Raw genomic sequence first — 22,184 nt, forward strand, 5'->3', positions numbered from 1 at the left:
GACGATCTTGCTATGTCTTTTCACTATTTTCGTGAATGCATGCGTGAGGTTAAAGATTGGTTCAAGAGTAATTCTCTTGTCCTGAACGAAAAGAAAACGGAGATCGTGGTGTTCGATAGTAAAATCCCCCGCGACCAATTGTGTGCTGCTCTGATGCCTTTTGCTAGCTCCCCTTCTGATTATGCCAGTAATTTGGGCATATTACTGGATAGCTCGTTTAAATTTGACAAGCAAGTGTCTGCTGTTGTGAGGTCTAGTTTTAATCAGCTGCGCCTCATTTCTAAGGCTAAGCGCTATATTCCGCACAATGACCTGGAAAAACTTATTCACGCATTCGTGACTTCCAGGTTGGACTACTGCAACTCTCTTTACATTGGCCTTTCCTCCTCCCTTCTCGTTAGATTGCAGACTGTCCAGAATGCGGCGGCACGCCTTTTGACAGGTAGCAGGAAGTTTTCTTCCATCACTCCTGTTCTTGCTGGCTTGCACTGGCTGCCAGTTAAATACCGTATTCAATTTAAAATACTACTTTTCACTTACAAAATTATTAATAATTTGGCGCCGAGCTACCTCAATGAGCTTCTTAGGTTACACACTCCTGTCAGAGCACTTAGATCTGCTACCCAACTTCTTCTGGAGCAACCTCGTTCTCGGCTGAAGTCTCGCGGCGACCGTGCGTTTGCTGTAGCTGCCCCAGTCTTATGACAATCGGGCGTCTGACTCTATGCCACTGTTTAAATCACGGCTGAAGACTTATTTATTTAATCTTGCTTTTCCACCTAGTTAACATTTGGTGTGCGTTGGTACATTTTTATCCGTTATGCTTGTTAACTACTTTTATATATTATAATTGTCAAGGTTTTATAATTGATACGTGCCAGGTCCTTTCTCTTTTCCCTCCCATCTCCTTTTTCCTATTTTATTTTTTGTCAAGCACCTTGGTATACCCTTGGTTTTTTAGTGTGCTTTATAAATAAAGTTTATTATTATTATTATTATTATTATATATTATATTATGTGTAAAAACATGACGAGAGGAGGGGAGAAGTTACAAAGAAGCCCCCTCCTCTCTTTCCTCGCTTGCTTTGATCAGCTACACCCAGAACAGAGTCCACTCAGTGATTTTATCAGTAATAATATATTAAATTGTTTCCAACTCCTTTCCACAAACTCATGCTCATTCATTAGATGCATTAGTGCCTTTAAGATGAGATTCATAAGCCAAAGTAGCTTCCTACCAAACATTTTAAACTTCCATTCGCCTCTCAGCTAATTACACAATCTGATGGTGCTCACATGTGTGCACAAAACAGAAGCCCTCTTCGATCAGTGATATTTTTACCCTGTCCTGTGCTCTGCCCTGTGACGACTTCACACCAGTATAGCGCCTCACCTTTTGGCACACTGACTGACTCCCCTCTCCTCTGACCTAGTGCTGATAAAGGACTCACATTTTCTGTCCGCTAAACAGCTCTATATTTGTCAGCAGCATAAAACTGACAATCAGCCCAGCAAAACAGATGTACGCACCAAACAGAAAGTGCTGTCTGCAAGTTTAGGTATAGGTTGCGAGGTCATGCCATGGTAGGTCACATGCCTTTTTATGAATGTGATGAAACATAGATACCAGCCTTCCACAGGTCCTTTTAAAATCTGCACTGACAGCCTAAAGATTTAGCAGATAAATTATAGATCCAGGTGTATCCGTGTGTCTTTGTGTGCTGGCGTCATGTGAGAGCTGATGACAGTGTCGGATTGAGAATGAAGGGGAAGGATAAGAGGATGTAGTGATGCATGGTAAGAGAGACCAAAGCAGGAGTGTTAATGTTCTCAGGCTTGCTGCTCTGACTTTAGTGATGCCCTTGAGATTTATTGTGCATGTAGGAAGATCTATGTGTGCGCATGTGTGTGTGTGTTTAAATGGGAGGGTGAGCAGCTTCCTGTGATTGAGTGAGGGAGGAAGCGTGTCTGTGAAGATGTGACAAATTTTCATTGGAAGTTAACCGCTCATTGTAAAAAAATAAATAAACAAATGAAAAAGCTGTTGTCGCTCATCCGCACCCACATTAGGATATACTGTTATGATCATAAACCAAGCCACAAAAAAAACATAAACATGCACTCTTTCACACACTCACACAGTGACGCACACGCGTACATTCTGCCAAACCCTCTGGAGATTCATCATTTAACCGTGCCCATTCATCCCGGGCATTTGGATCCACTTAGCCCACAACATCAATAAAAGCCTGGCTATCAATCAGTCTTTCAATACAGCTGCTAAATACATCAGTCAGGATGAATTCCTGCTTCAGATGGTGACCCCGCTCTTGCTCATCCCCACCTCTATCTAAAGTTTTATTATCGCTAACCGCCTATCCAGTCTCTGACAGACAGGGTGGAAGCGGAGCAGGATGAAGGAGGAATCGGTTTTGACCTGTCTGTGCTCATAAATCTCTCATCCACGCTGGTAACAGAGATGCTCTATGATCGCTCTACCCCACTTAAACACATACAGTTACGCATACATGAAGACAAACAGTAATATTACTACTACTACTGCTCCAGAGGCACACTTCTATTCTGACAGTCGGGTTATAGGCTGCAGCCCATCTGCGTACGTGATATGGGGTCAACTAAGTGATATGTCTAGCCACATAAAGCAGAGTCATCCGTGGATGTACAACTGAGTCAATCACCCTGGTGCTGTCTTCATGTGCAGCCACCATGAACCCGCCCCACTTTTACAACTACAGAGCACGGGAGAAGTTTGGCTTCAGGGCTTTCAAAAGCCATTTTCACACATGCACACACAGAATCAGGTCGGGACATTGTCCAAAGCTGCCTTTTCTTACATGTAGGAAATAATTCTTACTACAGAGGAATACTCTGTGCAGATTAGCCTTAGGTGCTATGAGGGTAGAGCGTGCACGAAGCAGCAGATCAACTTGCTCGCGGTCAATTCACCGTGCAGTTGCCTACGCTTTTCTCACGTGTGCAATTGGACATCACACAGACACACAAGTTAGCGTATAGTGATTGATGTGACAGGGTTAAACTGAGGGCTGCAGTGCATGTGTGAAAACAGCTTAAGAAGTGGCTAATGTTGTGGCAATGTGTACTTTAACCACCAAAAGCATCTTTTCTCAAATGCAACTAATTAAACTTTGACTTTAAGTTTAAAATAATAATTGAATACTTGGCTCAAACTACAGACTTCCTGGGTGAAAGCCTGACAAACACTGTCTGACTTTCAGAACAGGCATCCTGCCACAAAGAGAAAGACAAACTTCTCCCACAAGCACAATAGCAAGATGGAGACTACGGCAAGCAACTACTGCAGCGCGACTCACGGTGTGGCAAACCATGTACTGTGCACACAGAAACATGAAGTCAGACATACACATAGTAAACATGAGATTTGACAGTCACTTAGTGTCACTATAGGTAGACTTCTCCTATCTGTTATTACAGAGAAACGAGCTTTGGGAGCAACTTAACATCAGGCTGAAAAGCACCTCAGTCACTGTTCTGCACGGCCCCTATCTGAGTTGGAGACGTTGGGGCAACGGCACGTAAAAGCACGTCTTTAAATGTCGAGTGAACCATCCGCTCTAGTAAGAAACAGCAGGAAATGACAACATCAGATTTTTGTGAAATACTGGGGAAACTGTAGCTACCTTTAAATAAATAGGTGAAATTAACACCATTAATTCAGCACATTTCCCAGAATGTTTGAGTAGTACTTTTTAAAAGGGTCAAAACTGTTCTGTCTTTTACAGCTTGTGTGATTTCACTTTAACATCTTTTAATCTGTCTTTTCTTTTCTTTTCTTTAGGTCAACATCAAGGATATGTTGTGGAAACTCATTCTCAAGATGTCACAAGTGTTTCAGATTCTTGCAGACATTTTTGGTCCCAACACTCCAAAAGGTCTCTGGTCAGGAATTCAGGAAAAAAAAGTGTGCTACAAATTTGCATTACTGTCTGGATATAGTAACCACAAAGTCTGATTTTCAGCTGGTGTTAAGTTGCTTTGTAAAAGGCACCCTGTGCAGTTTTCTTGTCAACAAAGGGAGTTGTTTTTTTACATTCAAATAAATTCATTTGCATCTATCCTCTAGGCTTATATAAATACTTATATAAATACCTGCCGACTTAAGACATCGGCATGCATTGATAACTAGAAACCTTCTAATTTTACTTAAAACGTTATGTGTCAGTCAGTACAGCAAAACTGACAAACGCCCCAAAGAAAATGTTGCTCCATAGCACCATTTACCACTTAGACAGCTCCACAGGGTGCCTTTTAATGTTAAGAGTAACACGGCAAGCTTAGTTGGACCACCTCTTTGTTCTTTTTTTGTACATTCACATTATTTTGACAGTCTCTGACATTGTTCGATCTGTTATGACCCAAAATGTGTTTGTTCTCTGTGGACATATTCTGTCTATAGGAAACAGCGGTGACTATAGAATATTTCAAGTGAGTTGCCTTAAGGCTTTCAGGAAAATCACATTTAAATACGAAACTAGATCCCCCTTTAACTTTGGAGATAAGGCAAAGCTCTCGTTGTGACTCCCAGTACCTTCTTATGTATTTTGTATGATTATACTGTGTGTGTGTGTGTGTGTGTGTGTGTCTGTGTGTGTGTGTGTGTGTGTGTGTGTGTGTGTGTCTGTGTGTGTGTGTGTGTGTTGTGTGTGTCTGCGTGTGTCTGTCTGTGGTGTTACTGAAGAGTACTTTACATATAGTATGAAGGTACATCCACCCACTCAGAGAAACCAGCAGCTCCGTAGACTATCTGTGCAAAGTGTGTGTGTATGTTTGATTGTATGTGTGTGTGTGTGTGTGTGTGTGTGTGTGTGTGTGTGGTGGTGGGGGGGGTTATTGCTCTCAATAATCTCAGAGGTCATTCTGTTTCTCCTGAAGTGAAGGCATAGTCATCCTTATTGCTGTCTCTGTCTGTCTCTCTTTCTCTCTCGCAGACACACACTCACACACGCGCGCGCGCAGACACGCACGCATACACACTCACTTTCTTATATGTTAAGGAGCATATTGCAATATCTAAATCTGTAACAAAGAGAGACAGGCAGATCTTAGTTCATAGCAGAGCCTTTGGTCTCAGACTCCTCTCATCACTTCAAGTTGCTCCTCTCTGTCTTTTCTTTCTTCCTCTTCCAATGTTGTTTCACATCAGTCTGTCACACTTGCATGCCAGGCTTGCTCAGATCACCATTCCCCTGGTTCCCACCTCCCCCTCCACCTCCCCCACCTCCACCCATCCCTCCCCTTTCGTCCTCGTCATCGCTGTCCAGTTCCTCGCTCTTTCGCTTGCTGTAGCGTTCGTACAGCACCATTAGCACGCCCATCACCCAAGCCGACACCGTGCCGGCCGAGAAGATGACAAAGCCGATGGCGATGAAGAAGAGGTAGTCCCAGTAGCCCAGGCCTTGGTGGCAATCTGCCCGCAACTGCATGCCGACCTCCGCCAACCGCTGGCCAGCCAGCTCCGGAGGGTTGTGGCAAACTGTCTGGCCCTCATCTGGAGGTGAGGAGAGAAAGAAAAAGAAAAAAGAGAGCGGAGGAGTAATGAGAGAGGAGATTAATGAGGAAAGACATATCATAAAAGAGAGCAGTGGCAGAGAATAATCAATGTGTGGTTGAGGATGAAGGGCAGAGTATCGGGAGAGAAAAGGGGAAAAAATGTAATTACTCAGGAGAAAAAGGTATGCAACATCAAACGCCAGGATCCAAACAAACAGCTTTTAAAAATGCACTGATAACCTTTGTGATAAAGGATCCCGAGAGACACAACAGATTTCCTCTGAGTAATGGGGGTCTTTGGTGTCTAGGGCACGGGATCATTATTACGCTGCACACATACTCATGCACATGTATGCAAGGAAAGGTGACTTGACTGCAAGCCTGGGGCACATAAACGCTCCCCTACGCTCGTGTACATCATTATACACCAGCAAATCACTATGCACTGGTGAGAAGATAAGGAGATGAGTGTATTCTCTGACAAAACATCTGCTGCTCGTAATGGGAAAATGATAATCAGCCAGAGTAACTGTCATCCACACAGTAAAGCAGAAACACTGACACTTTTAAAACAGTAAATGACTTATTTATGGGGTTTGAGATTTAACAAAAGAGAGGTCAAAGGTTAGGGTCAACTACTGAAGCCAGATAGGTCCCAATCTCTTTGTCCGTGCTTGTCCTAGCCTCCTTGAATCAGTTCATTCTGCTACAGTGAATTTGCATTAGCATATACAGTACCCTCGTGTATATCAATTAATATGAACACAGCGCTAACAAGAGAGAGGATGGAGGGTAGAGGGACTCGCTCTGCATGCATCTAGTAGTGTAATCAGAAACAAGAACAGTATGCGCTGTTTCCTATCAGTTCATCTTACTTTAGAAGCACGGCTAATTCCCATGCTTCTTCATTCCCACCCTCCCTGCATGCTTGATTGCATTTGTCTACATAAAGGGCACGAGCTTTTTGTGTGTTTTGCTTTTTCTTTTTCTTTATTCCAAGCTGGGGGAAAACGAGAGAGATGAGAGACCGAAAAAGAGATAGACGGACAAATCGAGATGAGCACTTTTAAAAACCGAGAGAAAGATAACGGCACAAAACAGGGACGGAGGAAGAAAAATGCAAACAAATGCACAGAGAAAGAGTGTATGCACACACTAAATAGGAATCACGAGATAGACAGAACATAGAATATGAGCGAAGAAGTCTCTGGCGCTCCATTCCTCTGATGGATTATTGCTGTTAACAGTGTTAATTAAACTGCAGTCATCTACCAATGAAGCCAAAGGTCTGGACATGGAAATGAGCAATGGGAACAGAATGACTGGATATGATCTATACATCTCAGACTACTTGCCAGGGATTTGCAGAAGCAGCACTTTGAAGTAAGAACTAGAAGGATGCCCAAATGAACCTGAAACCTAAAGTGTTTTATTCTGCCCAAGATAACCACGAGACACATTATACTGGTGGTAAGAAAAGTGGAATCAAACAAAGCAAATTTGGTGTTTTGAAAAAGGTTTCCCAAACCTGCTCGGGAGAACTTTCACAACACATATATCTGCAGTGGTTTTATGTTTTTGATCAATACAGCGTTGCTTATCACCTCCCCCGGGGGCTTTCTCCCACTCTTGAGAAGAAGAGTTGAGCTGATGTTGTGTCAAGTCTGCTGCATGTGTCAAGTGATGGATTGGTATTCTTCTGTAACCAAATAGCTTTGATGTTTTTTTCTTTTTAACAGCTGTCCATGTGAGTGCTGAGAGTATGAGGTCACTGAGTTAGTATTTAACACCATAAAACAGGATTAGTTGTCAGAGGCGCACAATTTTTCAGTGGCAAATAAACAACTGAGGATAAACTGGAACATATTCTGCATGTAACACCTTTTTTCTTTATCCATTTTTGACAGTCAATCAGAAAATAGACGCACAGAGATTTTACATCGCCCCTCTCTTGTCTCTGCTCGCTTCCCTTTTAGAAGTAATCGTAGAAGTGATCGGCATGAAAAAGAGACCTGATTTCAAAAGCTGGGAGAGAATACTGAGAGGGGACAAATACAGTGGTTAATGCAGAGTGTTCAGTGGGCAACACAAAGGGCAAGATTATATACTTTATTATTAGACACAGACATTATGCTGTTTGTATTTTAGTTTTGTAGTTTTGTAAATGGCATTAACCTTAGAGTGTCTGTAAGTTAATAGGCCAAAATTGGACCGACGGATGAAATTTACTGCTGGAAATGTGAAAGTAAAACAGGCGCATTCCTGAATGTAATGAAGAAATTCTTTTATATTTCTCCTTTGTGGAAATTAGTTATCAGAAAGTGCTGGAGAAAGCAGGGACAGGGCTCTTTAAACCCACCCAAACAAGACTTTACTGGCTCTTCGAGGATTGTTCTCCACTAAGACACTAAAGACGACACCTGATTGAAATGAATCATGGCCTTTGTCTGTTGCAAAGGATTTCTGATGTCATTCAGTAATTCACTATTACAATACAAAATATATATAGGCCTTAAATAGGCTGTCTGTGAACCCAGGGGATCAGATCACCATTGCTGCCTCCTTTAACTGCTGCCCAAGCCACAATGCAGCAGGCCACAATGGCACATCTACAGGCGATGGACCCACTTGTTTGGGCTGCGTCCAGCCGAGCTCCATGGATAAAGGTCTGACTACCCTTTGGGATCCCGATATCTACTAAGTAAGGTTTTTCAGGCATTTCTAACTGGGAGAAGACCCAAGGCATGCTTGAGAAATTCTGCCTCTTAGTATCATTGGAAGGGCTGCAGCAGGAGCCTGAGGACAGCTCAGGACAAAATAATCTGTGGAGGAAGTATGGAAGGTCGGTTCTGTTTTTATTTGATTATTTTAATCTGCTTGTCACTAATCTTTTATCCATGTTACCTTATTTATGTTGAAAGGTCTTCATATGTTGGAAAACTGCACTAAACTTCCTTATGTGTCTTCACTGTTCGTGGCTGTCCCTCTGTCATCGTCTTCCACTGTTTCTGGCACAGCTAGCTGGTCTGCTCTGTCTCATTACCTTGCCAATGTTGCCTCGAGGCTGGTGTGAGGATTTGTTTTCCTGCGTATATGCAGTGAGGTGTTTTCTTTTCTCTCTTGCAATGTAACATTCGTAACCGGATGCTGGAACAGTGAGGTGCAATCAGAGGCTGTGCAGACTCACAACAGCAAACAGGTCCCCCGGGGTATTGGGGTCTCGTTTGTTCTTCTTCCGTCAACATTTCATGTGTCTTGTAACAATTCAAACTCTGGTCACAGTTCTTGGCTGCATGGTACTGCTGCCTGTTCTTCTCTAAAGTGTGATGAAAGGCAGTATACTGATTGAGCATGCTCCACTTGTATTGTATTGTATAAGTGAACAAACAAGAACACTGTCTCACACTAAAACAATCTTTCAACAGAAAACTCTAATATTTAAACAATAGATAAGCATGAAAGTACGATGCATCCACCATGTTCCTGTTATTTAGTGTTAGCTGTTTAGACCCCCTGTTTCATTTTAATGGAGAGAGGCAAAATATCAACCAAAAAAGTCAAAAGAAAAAACATAAAAGTTAAAAATTAATTTGCAGGTTATTGAGTGAAGTAAATATTTGATCCCCTATGACCCAGCCAGAATTCTGACTCCCACAAACTGGCTGTATGCCCTTGTAAGACCCAGATTATAATGAATCAGTCAAATAATTAAAGAGACTCCTGATCTATTTATGACCGCACCAGTGGCTTCTTCCAGCAGAAAAACCCTCCATGTCACAAAGTTTAATCATCTCAAACTGGTTTCTGAACATGAAAATTAGCCCACAATAATCAGATATCAATCCAATAGACTAATAGGAGATGTGCATCATGGGTGTAAAGTGACCAGCGAGTGTATGTAGCCTGTTGTATTTAATCTAAAGAGTTAAGAGTTTTAGACTGTAACATGGTGTGAGCTGGGCAGGTGTCATGTGTAAGGGCTTCTGTCAAAAGCACACACAAAGCCTGATGTTAAACAAGAAAGGTGTAAATTTAATGCAAATTTTGGAAGAACATGACCACAAAAAGCACTGCAGAGTTGAGCAGGATTTACCAAAGTCGAGCAGTGAGTCAAATAAGTAAACAATGAGATAAATAAAAATGCAGAGGATCCCCAAATGGATGAGAGGCATGCAGGAGATGAACACGATAAGATCGAGTAATGGCTAAACACAGACGAGGAGAGAAAAAGGATAAGCCACGGGTGGAGGGAAGGGAGTAATAAGGAAATAACTTTTAGAATACAACGGGTAATAGGAACGGATTACAGGAGAAGGCCTCTGTCGGTGCGCCCCAGGGTGGCTGTGGCTACAATGTAGCTTGCCATCACCAATGTGTGAATGGGTGGATGACTGGTTGTGTAAAGTGCTTTGGGGTCCTTAGGGACCAGTAAAGCACTATACAAATACAGGCCATTTACCAGTTGGTTCTGTGTCGTTCAACAGGAAGATGTCTGAATTCCCGCCCACAAATACATTTATCCTGCACACTTGTGGCTATGCTTTGGAGATAATTCACTGCCGCTTCCAATCCCAGATAAGAGAAAATAATGTGAGTATTACTGGAGAATACAGGAAAAGGTGGCAGCCTGGATGATTCACTCTGTGTTCAGTCTCTCTTCACCGTCTGTTTCCTTGTCACTCACTGTTTTCTCACTCATCCCATCACTCAGCCATCACTCTGGCAGCATGCCCATGACATTTTCAGTAGTTGTCCCTGTTTTTCACAGTCGCTATTTTTCACTGAATTTTGTCTTTAATAAGATATGCGCTGGTACCTTTGGTGAATGTAGTTAAAACTGTTATTTTCTTGTTTAAAGTCCAGCATTTTAGGCATTGTAGCCATTCTCTCCGGTTAATATCTAATCTGAAGACTGTTTCATTAAATGTCCAGTTATAGTACCCATTCAGTACAGGTGCTAATTCATTTTAAGCACACCTTTTTGAAAACTTAAATGTGTATAAAAGGGTGTTACTTGCAAACTTGTGCTAACATTTGCCCTTCTTTCCATTTGCCTGTGCAGTTAACCTGCTCATTGTCTCATTAAAACTTCTCAGTAGGTGCAGCACTTATACAATTCTGCAAAATGAAACAAATACCCCGACAGCTAAACCAAGGGTATTTTCAGGTTAGGAACCGTGTGGATGTGCATGAGAAAGGCTCGGAGAGAGAGAGAGCAGAGAGCGAGTGTGGAGCACAAAGATAAAGAGATGTGTGCCTGCGCTATTTGTTCCTGCAGAGTAGTTTGAGTGCAGTCTAATTCCAGCAGTTTCAGGACAGTTACTGCAGCCTCAAAAAATTGACAGTTTGCATGCTCACTGCACTGCAGTTTCCCCATTTTTCAAACACACCTTAAACAAGCTGCAGGGCAAGGCATACACACTCATTATGACGTAGTGTGGCCTGAACCAGGTGGTTTCATATTGCCCTACACTTAGATTCTGCAATATGCAGTTGGTAAAATGTTATTGCTGTCTGGTTCTTGGTTTCCTGCATGGTGTACACCTGCCTGTTTTTTTGTACCTTTTACCCAATTATGTCTGCTGTGCATGCCATAACGTCACCATGTTACCATAATGTCATGTCAGTGTGCTAATGACCGGACACAAATCCCTGCAGCTCACTGACACCTGGCCAGTGCTTATAAGGATAAAAATATCACAGGAGGAAATAAACATGAGCAGTCAATCATGTAACACCTTACTTTTTAAAATAGACAAGCGGATATAAAGGCACACAAGCCCAAGACACGAGTAAGCACCTCTCTAAAAGCCTCAGATCAAGCAGAGCTTTCCAAGAATTGTGAATGGGAACTAAGACTTCCTGTTTTATTTGAAAGAGTGCACAATTTAGCAATCCAGTGACTATAAGCAGTGTATGTGTGTGCATATGCATCTGTAATCAGAGGTCACGAGTGTTTGTGAGTGTCAGTCACTGAGCCTGGGTGATACAGTCTCAGTGTCTAATCATCAGCTGGGTAGATTCCAGGCTCGGTGCTGACAGGAAAGCGGGCTCATTGCTTCCCCGGAGGTGTTGCTAATGTGGGGAGGAGATGCTGCTGAAAAATGCTGTTGACTCGTTGACTTCACTCTAACTTGTTCACTAGTCTCTGATGCTCACTCACATAAGACGGCAACGAGCAGCGGAATAACAACTGCTTTTGTTTTTTATTTTTATTTTTTTGTGAATGCACACAAAACAAGAGATGCCTGTAGTTTAAAGGACCTTAAGACGCAGGTTATATTTCTGCATTTTAAGCTCGTGTGTGCATTTACAGTATGTTCACATTACACACATGTATGATCAGATCTCTGAGCTATTACCCTGCAGGGGCAGAGATGCTATCCTGTGAAACAGGAGCGGAGCTATTTATAAACAGATTAATTACGCCAGTGCACATGGTAATTAGTACAGTTTTGGTCCTGTACATGTGGAAGCTGTAGATACGAGCAGCCTCTAATACCTTCAATCACAGAGAATTAACTTAAGTCTGTTTTACATATTTCTGTGTGTTTACACGCTTAGTGGAGGCCACTATTCAACCAGACACCTTGACTGAAGCCTTTAATCAGCTACCCTGATGATACGTCTCTGACAACCCATTCTTCTGTGCTGCCTTTATGACCTCTGACCTCCAGGTGGAGGAAGAGTACTAAGAACAGAATTTGAAGAATTATTTATGAATCAATAAGATTACAGTGGACAATAATGTCCTTAATACATACTATCATTCATTCAGGGATTTGTGAAAATTAGACCATACTGCAAAACCTGCAGATTTACTATCAGATATCACTGTGTTATTTGTTGTGTTATTTGTATATTATGATAATAAAATTGTTCCGGAACCATCACTGCAATTCACCAGTGTTGTTTTGATGTCTCAGATTTGTACTCAGAGGCAACATCATAGAGTGTGCATAGGTTCTGTAAAGTAACGCCATCTTGGCGTAAAACCTGAATTCTTTCTAATGATTAGTAGAGTAGACATCTGTTAAATCACATTGTATAGAAGTCTAAAAGAAAACCACCCCACTGCTTCAGTGATTTTATGGCACCACTCACTAACTTTAAGTCTTTCTGAATACAAAATTATGTTAATTTTGTAAATCACGGGCCCCAGTACTGACAAGAAGCATGTTAAAGATCCATACTGCGCTGTAGATATCTGGTATCAAAAGGGTCACATCAAGGGTTCAGAAAAAGGGCTTTGCACGCACTGTATGGCTATGTCCACCTTTCATTCACAGTCTATGGAAATTACTAAAGTTGGCTTGTTCTGTATTGGAAAGCACCTCCATAAAGATGGAGCTGTGGTGGATGACTTCCCTATTTCAGCAGCCGGCAGGATCGGAGGAAGGAGGCAGGCGATTGAAGCAGCTGACAGCAACAGAGTTCGAGGTGACAGAGAGACACAATAAAGTGCACAATAAATAAAAGTTTTGAGAGCAGCCATATCTGAGTCGTTCTGGGTCCTTTCACATAGCTCTATCGGGATCACCTTGTTGGTGGAAAAATATAAATGTATGCTTGTGTTTTCTTTGGTATTTTTAAAAGGAACAAATAATGTATTTTTGCAACAGGCTGCAAATAATAAAGTCCCTACAGATACAATTCAATACAGGTTATTTGCTACTGTGTAGACACAACACCGGCTCATGAGGTAGGCCCATTTTTATTGTTGAATGATTCATAGGTTGATGTTAAGTTGCAAAAGGAAAGAAAAAACATTCTTCTGAAATTGGTCAGGCATGGGGACTGAAAATGAGTGAAAAACAGTCAATTTTGAAAGAAAAACCCTTCAAAAAGCCTGGAGATCTATTGCTTGAGACAGTCTAGCTCATTGAAAGGAAAATATTTAAAAACGAGGGGTGGATCAAGACTTTAGACTCTGCTGTACTTTAAATAACAGTTACACGAGATAAGACATAAGGAACGATGCATACATTATAATTTCCATTTAGAAAACGGAGACTTGATTTTTACTGCTTTACCTAAAATGCCTAGACATATTTAGATCTCCAAATTTTCCCAGTCATGCTCATTACAAGCCTACAAAATCCAGCATAAGACATTCTGGGGGCCCTCCCCTCACGGCGAAGCTCGGATATCTCACCGTTTAGCCAGCTAAATGCATCATACTGGGGAAGGCAAAGAAGACTAAGAATAGTTGACCTTTTCTCCATCACATCCACTAGGGCTGAATAACACACGCCTTCACACTCTTCTCAAATATGGCATTAGTCAGATTACCACCATCCTCCTATCTATCATTTCTCCATATGATCCCTTCTTCCTTTGGCAGAGAATGAGTAAAGAGAGAGAGAGTGAAGGTCAGATAGCAGCAGCTCCATCTCTCTTCTCTTTCCTCTATCTCTTGTCACTGCCCCCCTCTTTATCACCTTCCACTTTTCATTCCCGCTCTAGCACGTTTGCATTTGTTCTCCTCTTCAGCCCCGTTTCCCTCATCTTCTACATCCTCCTATTTCCCTGAGTTTTTTTTTTTTTTTTTGCTCCGTCATCTTCACACTCTCCGCTCTCTTTTCCAATTTCATTCTCTTGGCTTACATGCTTGGTTTGCCACACGCACGTGCACATACGTGCAGCATGTAAACGCAGTCATGCACATGAACTCACACACCTGTGCCATCTCCCTGCTGTGCCTCAGGTGATCACATCACAAACACACCCACACAAGCATCACATCAATCCTGCGTTCGAGCTCACACAGTAAAATGCACAGAGACATAAAAATACATAGAGGCTACACTATTGAAGGAGACCAGTTGAATTTGATATGCCTCTCTGCACCAGATGGGTCTGAGGAATGGTTCCAGCTGATAAATAATGCATCATCTACCTGTATTAAATTGAATCGATGCCTCCTTGTCATAATGAATGTTTTAATGGGTTTGAGTGACAGATCTGGGGCATAGATGATTGGTAAGTCCTCAATAGTCTGTGTGTTTTTTTGTTGTTGTTTTTTTCATTTTATTTCTCCTTGCTGTACCCAAAGTTCATTTTAATCTCTTTGCCCGATTTATTATCCCTTTCTGTCCTTTCTCATTTTGTCCTCTCTTCTTTTCCTGTGTTACTTCAGCTGCTCTCTCTCTTCTCATCTCATCTAATTTCTTCAGTAATTAAAGATTCGCTTTCATTAAAGTCAAAATCAGGTGCAATTTCTGAGAAACCTAACGTCTTTCTTTCACTGTGACATCTTTAAACTGGCTGACCTCTGTTTGTCTTTCTCATTTTATAAATATTTAACACTTGCCCCATGCGTGGCCCCCCTGCCTTGGCTCTTTGCCTCTGGGCTCCCAGCCGTCCAGGGGACTGACGAGCAGCCAGAAAATACTTTCCCCAACACTGGAGTCATAACACTACAAGCTCTGCCAGCCCGAAGGCAGGACAAGCCACTCAAAGTCTGTGTATTTAGCTGAGACACTTGTCAAATATCACCCTACAGTGAGTACAGCAAGGCATTTAACAAGCTGAAATGTTATTATGACAAGGGAAAGTACATTCCCTGAGTACTGACAACTCATAATAGAGAATGGAGATCAGAGCATGACAGGTAAGTCAGAGTTGTTGGAACGCATGACCAAACAGACAATGTTATATAAAAATCTTCCTGAACGTACCTTTTTCTTTTTGATTTATTGCCATGACAAACAAGACTCGTCCGAGACGGCACACCTTCAACTGAATTAAGTCCATGGATCCAGGTTATTCTCTGATATCTTCTTCAGAGCAGCAAGGTGATCGCTCTGTTTTATGTTTTTTCAGTTTGATACGTGGTTGCAAAGATTTGGATATTCTCGCACCTTGCCCTGTCTTGCAGCTGTAAAAAAGTTTCCATATCCACATCTAAATCATTTCTATGTTAAGCCAGACTCCACTTTTAGTGAAACTGACAGATAAACAGAAAAAAAATCCCATTTCCTCTTTGCTGGATGTAATACTTCATGCAAACCGTGGCGTGTGAACATCAGCATCATTAGACAGCACATGTCCCAAAAGCAGAAAATCAACACCCGACACACTGTGAAGTGCAGCAAAGTGAATGAGTTATTATTATTGCTGAGAAGTTTGCCTGTAATGTAAGAAGTTATGTCCATGACTGACAAATGTCTCCGCACTACAGCGTTTTATGTGCACGACACAACAAAGTAACAAACTGAGGTTATTTTTCTCTCCATGAATATCATGTTTGTCCCTAAAACTGCATTTATTATTTTTTTCTCTTGGGTGCAGCTTACACATGCCAGAAGTGGCTTTGTTAGATGAATGTGGCTAACATATTAGTGAACAACTGGCTGTTTTTACATTGGAGTTGCACGCTTGTCCACCTGATTACTGATAGTCTGACATTTACTGTTTTTCCTTTCAGCTCTGATTTATTCATTTGCTCTATAAATATCAGGTTCTCTACAACTCACTGCTGCAAAATGAACTGAAACTGATCTCCAGGCATTACCCCACACAGCCATCTCTAGGGCTTCGAGAAAATGGCCTGAAAATGAGAAAATATCCAGCGAGAGGAGAACGAACAGACTGCTGTTTATAGCATGAGAACAATATCTTAAATAACCACCTGCAACAACTGAGGAATGCACTTCAGACCTCGAAGCAGCAGAAGACCACCCTGGGTGGCGTGCCTATCATCTAAGAACAGAAATCTGAGGCTATGATTGACATCACGACTCACCGAAATTGGGCAATAGAAAATTAGAAAATGCCTGGTTTGATAACTCAATTTCTCCTGCAGACAGTAGGTTCAGAGTTTAGTCTAAACATGAACACGTGCCTTAGTTTTGACGTGTTTCAACAGTTCAGGCTGCTGCTGGTCTAATAGTGCTGGGGAAATCTTCTTGGCGCGCTTTCCCCCCTTAGTACCAACTCAGCATCCTTTCATTGCCACAGCCTACCTGAGTATTGCTGCTGACTAGTCATTGCTCTCCATCTCTTTATTGCCACAGTGTGCCTATGTTCTGATGGCTGATTCCTGCAGAAAAATGCACCATGTCACAAAGTTCAAATCATTTCAAAATGGATTGTTGAACATGGCAATGCACTATATTCAAATGACCTCCACAGTTTCCAGATGTCAATCCAACAGAGCACTTTTGGGATGTGGTGGAACGGAAGATTGACAGCATTAATGTGCAACTATCATGACAAATCTGCAGTAACTGTGTGACACTGTCATATCAAAATGGACCAAAATCTCCCAGGAATGTTTCCAGCACCTCGCTGAATCTATCCCATGAAGAAGTACGGCATATTTGCAAACGTAAGGTGGTCCAGCGCAGTAATAGCAAGGTGCACCTAATAAAGTGATCAGTGAATGTAAAACAAAATAGCTGAAAGATGCTAAAATGCTTCACAGAGCTGAGGAAACTGCTGAGTTAAGTGATAAGTCTATGTCATTGTGGCAGGGGGCAGTTACAAAACAACTGCAGGAAAGAAGACCAACAACGCCACCAGGGGATTTTTTCAGCTCAGTAAACATTAATCTAATAATCCCAAATTATATCAACAATTAGTAACCAAAGCACACAGACTTGTTACGGGCAAGGCAAAGGTGTGACAGATGAATTTCAATACTTTATTTGTACAAGTCGATAACTCAAAAATAAGTGCTCCAACAAAAGAAAACAAGTTAAAAACCACACAAAAACCCACAAAATTTGTTAAAATATTACTTTATTATAATATTTATAAAAGAAGCCAACTACAGTCACAAAGCTAAAAAACATATTAAAGTACCACTCAAGGCAAAAATAACTAATTAATACAACTAGCTGGGGGCCACTTGCGGCGACAATCTACACTGAGAAAGGCTCACTCAGGGTTGCAACCAGCGACTCACCAAATGTGTCTCACTGCGACTGATTTGTCAAATAAGCCATTGAAATTAATCTGTCATACTTCTGCCTTGCCACTAATGAGTCTGTGTGCTTTAACTACCAATTTGCAAAATAATTAAGGTTTATTAAATTAGTATTTCCTGGGGTGCAAATCTGCAGGTGGTGCTGTTGGTCTTCTTCCTTCCAGTTCTCTTGTAACTGAAACCCCCACCGCCAAACCCCACACCTAGCGCCATTATGACAGAACTCCTTCAATATAGAGTCAAAATATTATACATGACTAACTAAAAGTATCTTTACTTCTTTTCTCTTGGTTAATTTTAGATCCTTTTTAATAACAGCAGCTGTTTCACAATTACATTAAGCTTCCCTTTCTGAAAATATCATTTTATCTAACATTTTTTTTCGAAGTCTTTCTTGACCAGGAAGAAATTTACAACATCGACCATAAAACCCGACTGCTTGCACCTCTAGCTCAGACTCGTTCTCTGTGACAGAGACTTTCCTGACGGTTTGTCTTTTTGCTTTTTTCGTGACTTTACTAAAGAAACGCATCCACTCTGTCTTTGTGTCTCTTCGTTCAATCACTCTGTCGCTCTCTCTCTTGTTGTCTCTCTTTTATTATGGCTGCCAGAGTCAAGTCATGTCAGCCTTTGTCAGTCACACATAACCAGCACAAACAAAAAGACAAACTGGGTGACTTTCTTAAAAATGACGGGCATGTAAATACCTAACAACGACAAAAAGCACAAAATCTGTAACAGAAACACAAAAACAATCAAACCAAACTAAATTTGGTTTGAATCCAGGTATTATAACCTTAAACATCATCAGCAGCAAAACCGAAAACAATCCTGAATTAGTTATTGTGTCTGTCTGAAGATGAACTCTCACAAGCATACACACTTGCATGCACCTGATTCATATTCACACTGAGAGGTAGCGACAGCTGGAGTCTCTGTGCTTTAGACTCACAGCCCTGCAGTCTGATCAGGAGGCATTCACGACCACAGAAACACAACTACATGCTCTAACACACACACGTGCTCGCTTGACCCCGTTCACTTCGTTAAACTGGTTACGTGTTTGTTTATGAATGCCACGTTCATACTTGATTTGTCAGCCTGAGCGATAGAGGGTGTGCGATATGTGTTTCTCAATGAACAAAGTCTGAACTCCACTGATCACGTTTCTAACTTTTATAGAGCGGTGTGATGATGAATGAGTGTCATTTCATAATTATTAACTGTTACAGGTGTGAGTGTTTTTAAGGCAGAGTGGCTCAGCTGTGGGTGTTGGATTGTGTCACTTACAGTTCAGAAGCTCTCGGGTTAGAAAATGTGTTCTGATTTTCTTAGTAACTGCATGTCTAAAGGTGGATAACAACTTTGGGTACTTGTTGTCTTTATGTGGCCTTCCTCTAAAGCTCTGTGTCCCTTAATACTTAAATTTCCTATGGGTCCTGGCCTGAGGGTCCCCCTTAACCTCTAGCTTCCACACTAAGTGGGGTGAGTCACTCTCTCTCTCACAGACAAACACACACGCTTCACACATGTACGTGTTGTCCTTAGTAAGAGCACAGGAGGCCAATTTTTTAGAGCATCATCATTAACCATCTGGACTGAGGGGCCCAACAATGTGGCTCCAGTACACCCAAGTGGGCACTTTGTTTGCATGTGTGTTCATTAAAGTCTCTTCTCTGTGTGTGTGTGTGTGTGTGTGTGTGTGTGTGTGTGTGTGTGGTGTGTGTGCGCGCGCGGGAGAGGCTAGTAAAAAAAGGTACAAAAGGACACAATCATCCTCTTAGCATTATCTCTGCCTTCAGGACTCAGATAAACAAAGCAGTGACATTGATGGGATGAACACCAGCTGTAAGACAGCAATCCATTGTCCCGAGCGATAACCCAATTCACCTGCTTACAGTTAAGCTCAATTAACCTTTATGAGCAAAGATCACCTGAGCTTGTCCTCTCTGAGAAGGTCACAAGTCCACAAATTCTTCGTGGGTCATTCTTCCTCTGTGTTTAAGGGATTTTACAGCCGAGGTGCTGATGCCTTCCAGGTAAGAACAACACGAGGCTGCTTATTTGTTGGGGTAAACTCAAGGTATTACTGAGACGTGAAGGGCAGTTTGGAGGGACTGTGTTGCAGAGATCAGCAGGGGAACAAAATCTTCAGATTACTTTGACTCTGAGGTCAAACTCTTAGCTCTGGAGCCTCTCTCTCTCTCTGTGAGTGTGTGCTTTTCAGAAAGAGAGAGCATCTGACTGTGCATCTGTTCACACCTGGGGGAGGTTGGAAATATGTGTGTATACATATCAGAATAAAAGGAGAGCAACAGTGCAATAAGTGGCCCATCATCAGGAGCTAAGCCATCCACAAATGATGAAACCTTTAGCGCAAGGTCTTAAAAGTAAGAATAGTTTCTTTTCCAGGAAAGAGCAGCCAAACGCACAGTGATCACCTCACAAAAGACTGCTGCCAACTGAAAAATAAACATGCATATATGGACCAATTTATGTGTTGTGCTATGTTCCATATAAAAGTAAAAAATACATTATCATTTTTTAAGTGTTTAAAACCCATCATAAATGCCAGTTTGTGTATACATACAACCTCACCTTGGAACTTGTATCCCTCTATCTGCAGCCAAAGGCAGAGGTCCTCTGTGTCACAGTCGCATCTCCATGGGTTGCCGCTGAGCCCCAGAGACCTCAGAGCAGGCAGGGCGATCAGGCTGCTAATGTTGAGGGTCGTCAGGTTGTTCCGGCTCACATCGAGCACCTGCAGAGCCATGTTCTCTGCAAAGGCATCCGGGTGGATCTCCCCCAGACTCGGGTTATCCGTCAGCCGGAGCATCACCAGAGACGCTAGGGGCCCGAAAGTCCGGTCCTCGATCTGCAGCAGGTTGTTGAATGACAAGTCCAGATAAGCGAGTTTCCTCAAGTTCCCGAAAGTGGACTCGGAGATTTCTGTCAGTGAGTTGTTGCTACAATCCAGATACACCAGATCGGAAAGGTAGTTGAGCTGCAGCGCCGGTAGGTCCCCGATGCGGTTGTTCGAGATTATGAGCTGCCGGGTGGCCAGGGGGAGGTCATTGGGAAACTGGGTAAGATCCTGGCCAGCGCACTGGACCACCAGCTGGTCGTCGCACACGCATCTGTCAGGGCAACCGGCAGTGAGAGCCGGTGAAGGGGCCACCCCCATCACGAAGATAAAGAGGAAGAGGAGTCGGAGGGACTGGGCACTGGGCTCGGGCAAGAGACGCATGACGAGACCGCCCAGAGCGTCATGAACTCGGGCTGAGCTGGACCAGGACTCTCCGGCGCTCTCCGGGCATCCTGCATGGGTGTGAGTAGCTGGGAGAGAGCCGGTGAGTGTCTGGCTGTCGCTGCCTGAAATCCCGGCTCCTGTTTATATCCAGGCTCTTTCTCTCTTTCTCAGAAAGGCTATCGGTCAGTCACTCACACGCACGCTGGCGCACCACGCACGTCGCCACCAGACATCATTTCAGAAGGTGACCGCTTCTCAGGCTCAGTGGGTGAGACTTGTGCAGCTTATCGGACTTTGTCCCACCTGAGGAGACCAAAGAACCATTGAATGTTGTCGATCGCCCCCTCCGAGTCTCATCTTTGTGAATTAGTCGACTCCATCGGAGAGCATTGTTTATTTAGTTTCCAAACAAATACCATGACTTACGCAAAAAAAAAAAAGAAGAAGAAATTAAAACAAATCCCTGAATCCTGAACGCAGAGTCCGCGAAATGTTCTCCGTGGAGACGCACTCGGCTCACATGTGTCCTTGACTGTGTTTGTCTGAGTGATGTGCGCCACCGTCCAGCAGGCAAGTCGTGTTTTTCCCTCAGGAGTGCAACTGAAAGTGCGTCCTTCCACTGCGCTCACTCAGCCCTGTGTGACCGTGGCTCACTGCCGCGCTGTACTGATGCTGTCTCGCTCTGTGCGCCCTCCCTTTCTGACTCTCCATCCGCGCGTATACTGCAGCTCTGCACACACAAAAGTCCAGTTTGTGGTGTGTGTGTTGGCTATGGGCAATTTGTAGTGGTGACGTCAGCAGGTGTTGCCCTCTTTAGAAAACCAGACGTCCAGAGAGCAAACCGTCCGACCATCCGGTGAAACTCAAAGTCCTCGTGCCGTTGTGTGTTTGTGTGTGCGCGCATAATAATAATAATAATAATAATAATAATAATAATGAAAACAACTCAATCATAATCTTGTCTGAAAGCAGCAGCCTCTTAGCCATGCACAAATTTAACAGGCCTTATCTCATGTGGTCCACTGGCTAATTTCTCCCTTGTCTTTTCCCCCAGCGGCTTGTTGACAACATAATGCATTCAAATTGGATTGCGCGTAGTTATTAATTTTTTCCAGCATAGTCAGATTTTAATTTGGTCAGGCAGTCACACACTCCCTTATCCTCATGCCACACGTTTTGTTGTCTTACAGTTGGAAGGAAGTTGACAGGATGTTGACTGTCACATCCCATTAGTGTCATTCAAAAGTTCACTTTCAAATGGGAGATGAGTGAAGCAAAGGTGTAATGCAAAGCTATGAAACAGGTGTCAGAGATGGAAATAGTTCAAAAGTCAGAGAAATTAGGTCAAAGGCTCCTTCGTTAAGGGGTCACATAGAGGTATGGACTTCATCAATCCAACTGTAGTTAAACTGGCCACAGCTCAGCTACAAATCCCCTTTGCTTCTAGTAAAA

The 22,184-nt window shown here is 42.6% G+C and overlaps 1 protein-coding gene across 1 annotated transcript; it reads right to left on the reverse strand.

Annotated features, from left to right (window-relative positions):
- Window positions 1-5,207: 5,207 nt before the first annotated feature.
- Window positions 5,208-21,483, reverse strand: LOC102310936 (leucine-rich repeat-containing protein 52). The gene is made up of 2 exons (XM_005923349.3): window positions 20,081-21,483; window positions 5,208-5,548 (listed from the first exon to the last, which is right to left on the reverse strand). The coding sequence occupies exons 1-2, from the start codon at window positions 20,727-20,729 to the stop codon at window positions 5,208-5,210; spliced, it is 990 nt and encodes a 329-aa protein (XP_005923411.1). The 5' UTR covers window positions 20,730-21,483.
- Window positions 21,484-22,184: the final 701 nt, after the last annotated feature.

Source organism: Haplochromis burtoni, unplaced genomic scaffold (assembly GCF_018398535.1).
Source record: "Haplochromis burtoni strain Fernald_Lab_line unplaced genomic scaffold, NCSU_Asbu1 Contig_65, whole genome shotgun sequence".
Taxonomy (NCBI): Eukaryota; Metazoa; Chordata; class Actinopteri; order Cichliformes; family Cichlidae; genus Haplochromis; species Haplochromis burtoni.

Bases quoted from the DNA above. Each gene is read 5' to 3' on its own strand.
- LOC102310936 (XM_005923349.3), bottom strand. From the start codon at position 20,729: ATGCGTCTCTTGCCCGAGCCCAGTGCCCAGTCCCTCCGACTCCTCTTC. The intron at 5,549-20,080 runs GTGAGGTTGTAT...CCTCACCTCCAG, and splicing joins AGAGGGATACAAGTTCCAAG to ATGAGGGCCAGACAGTTTGC.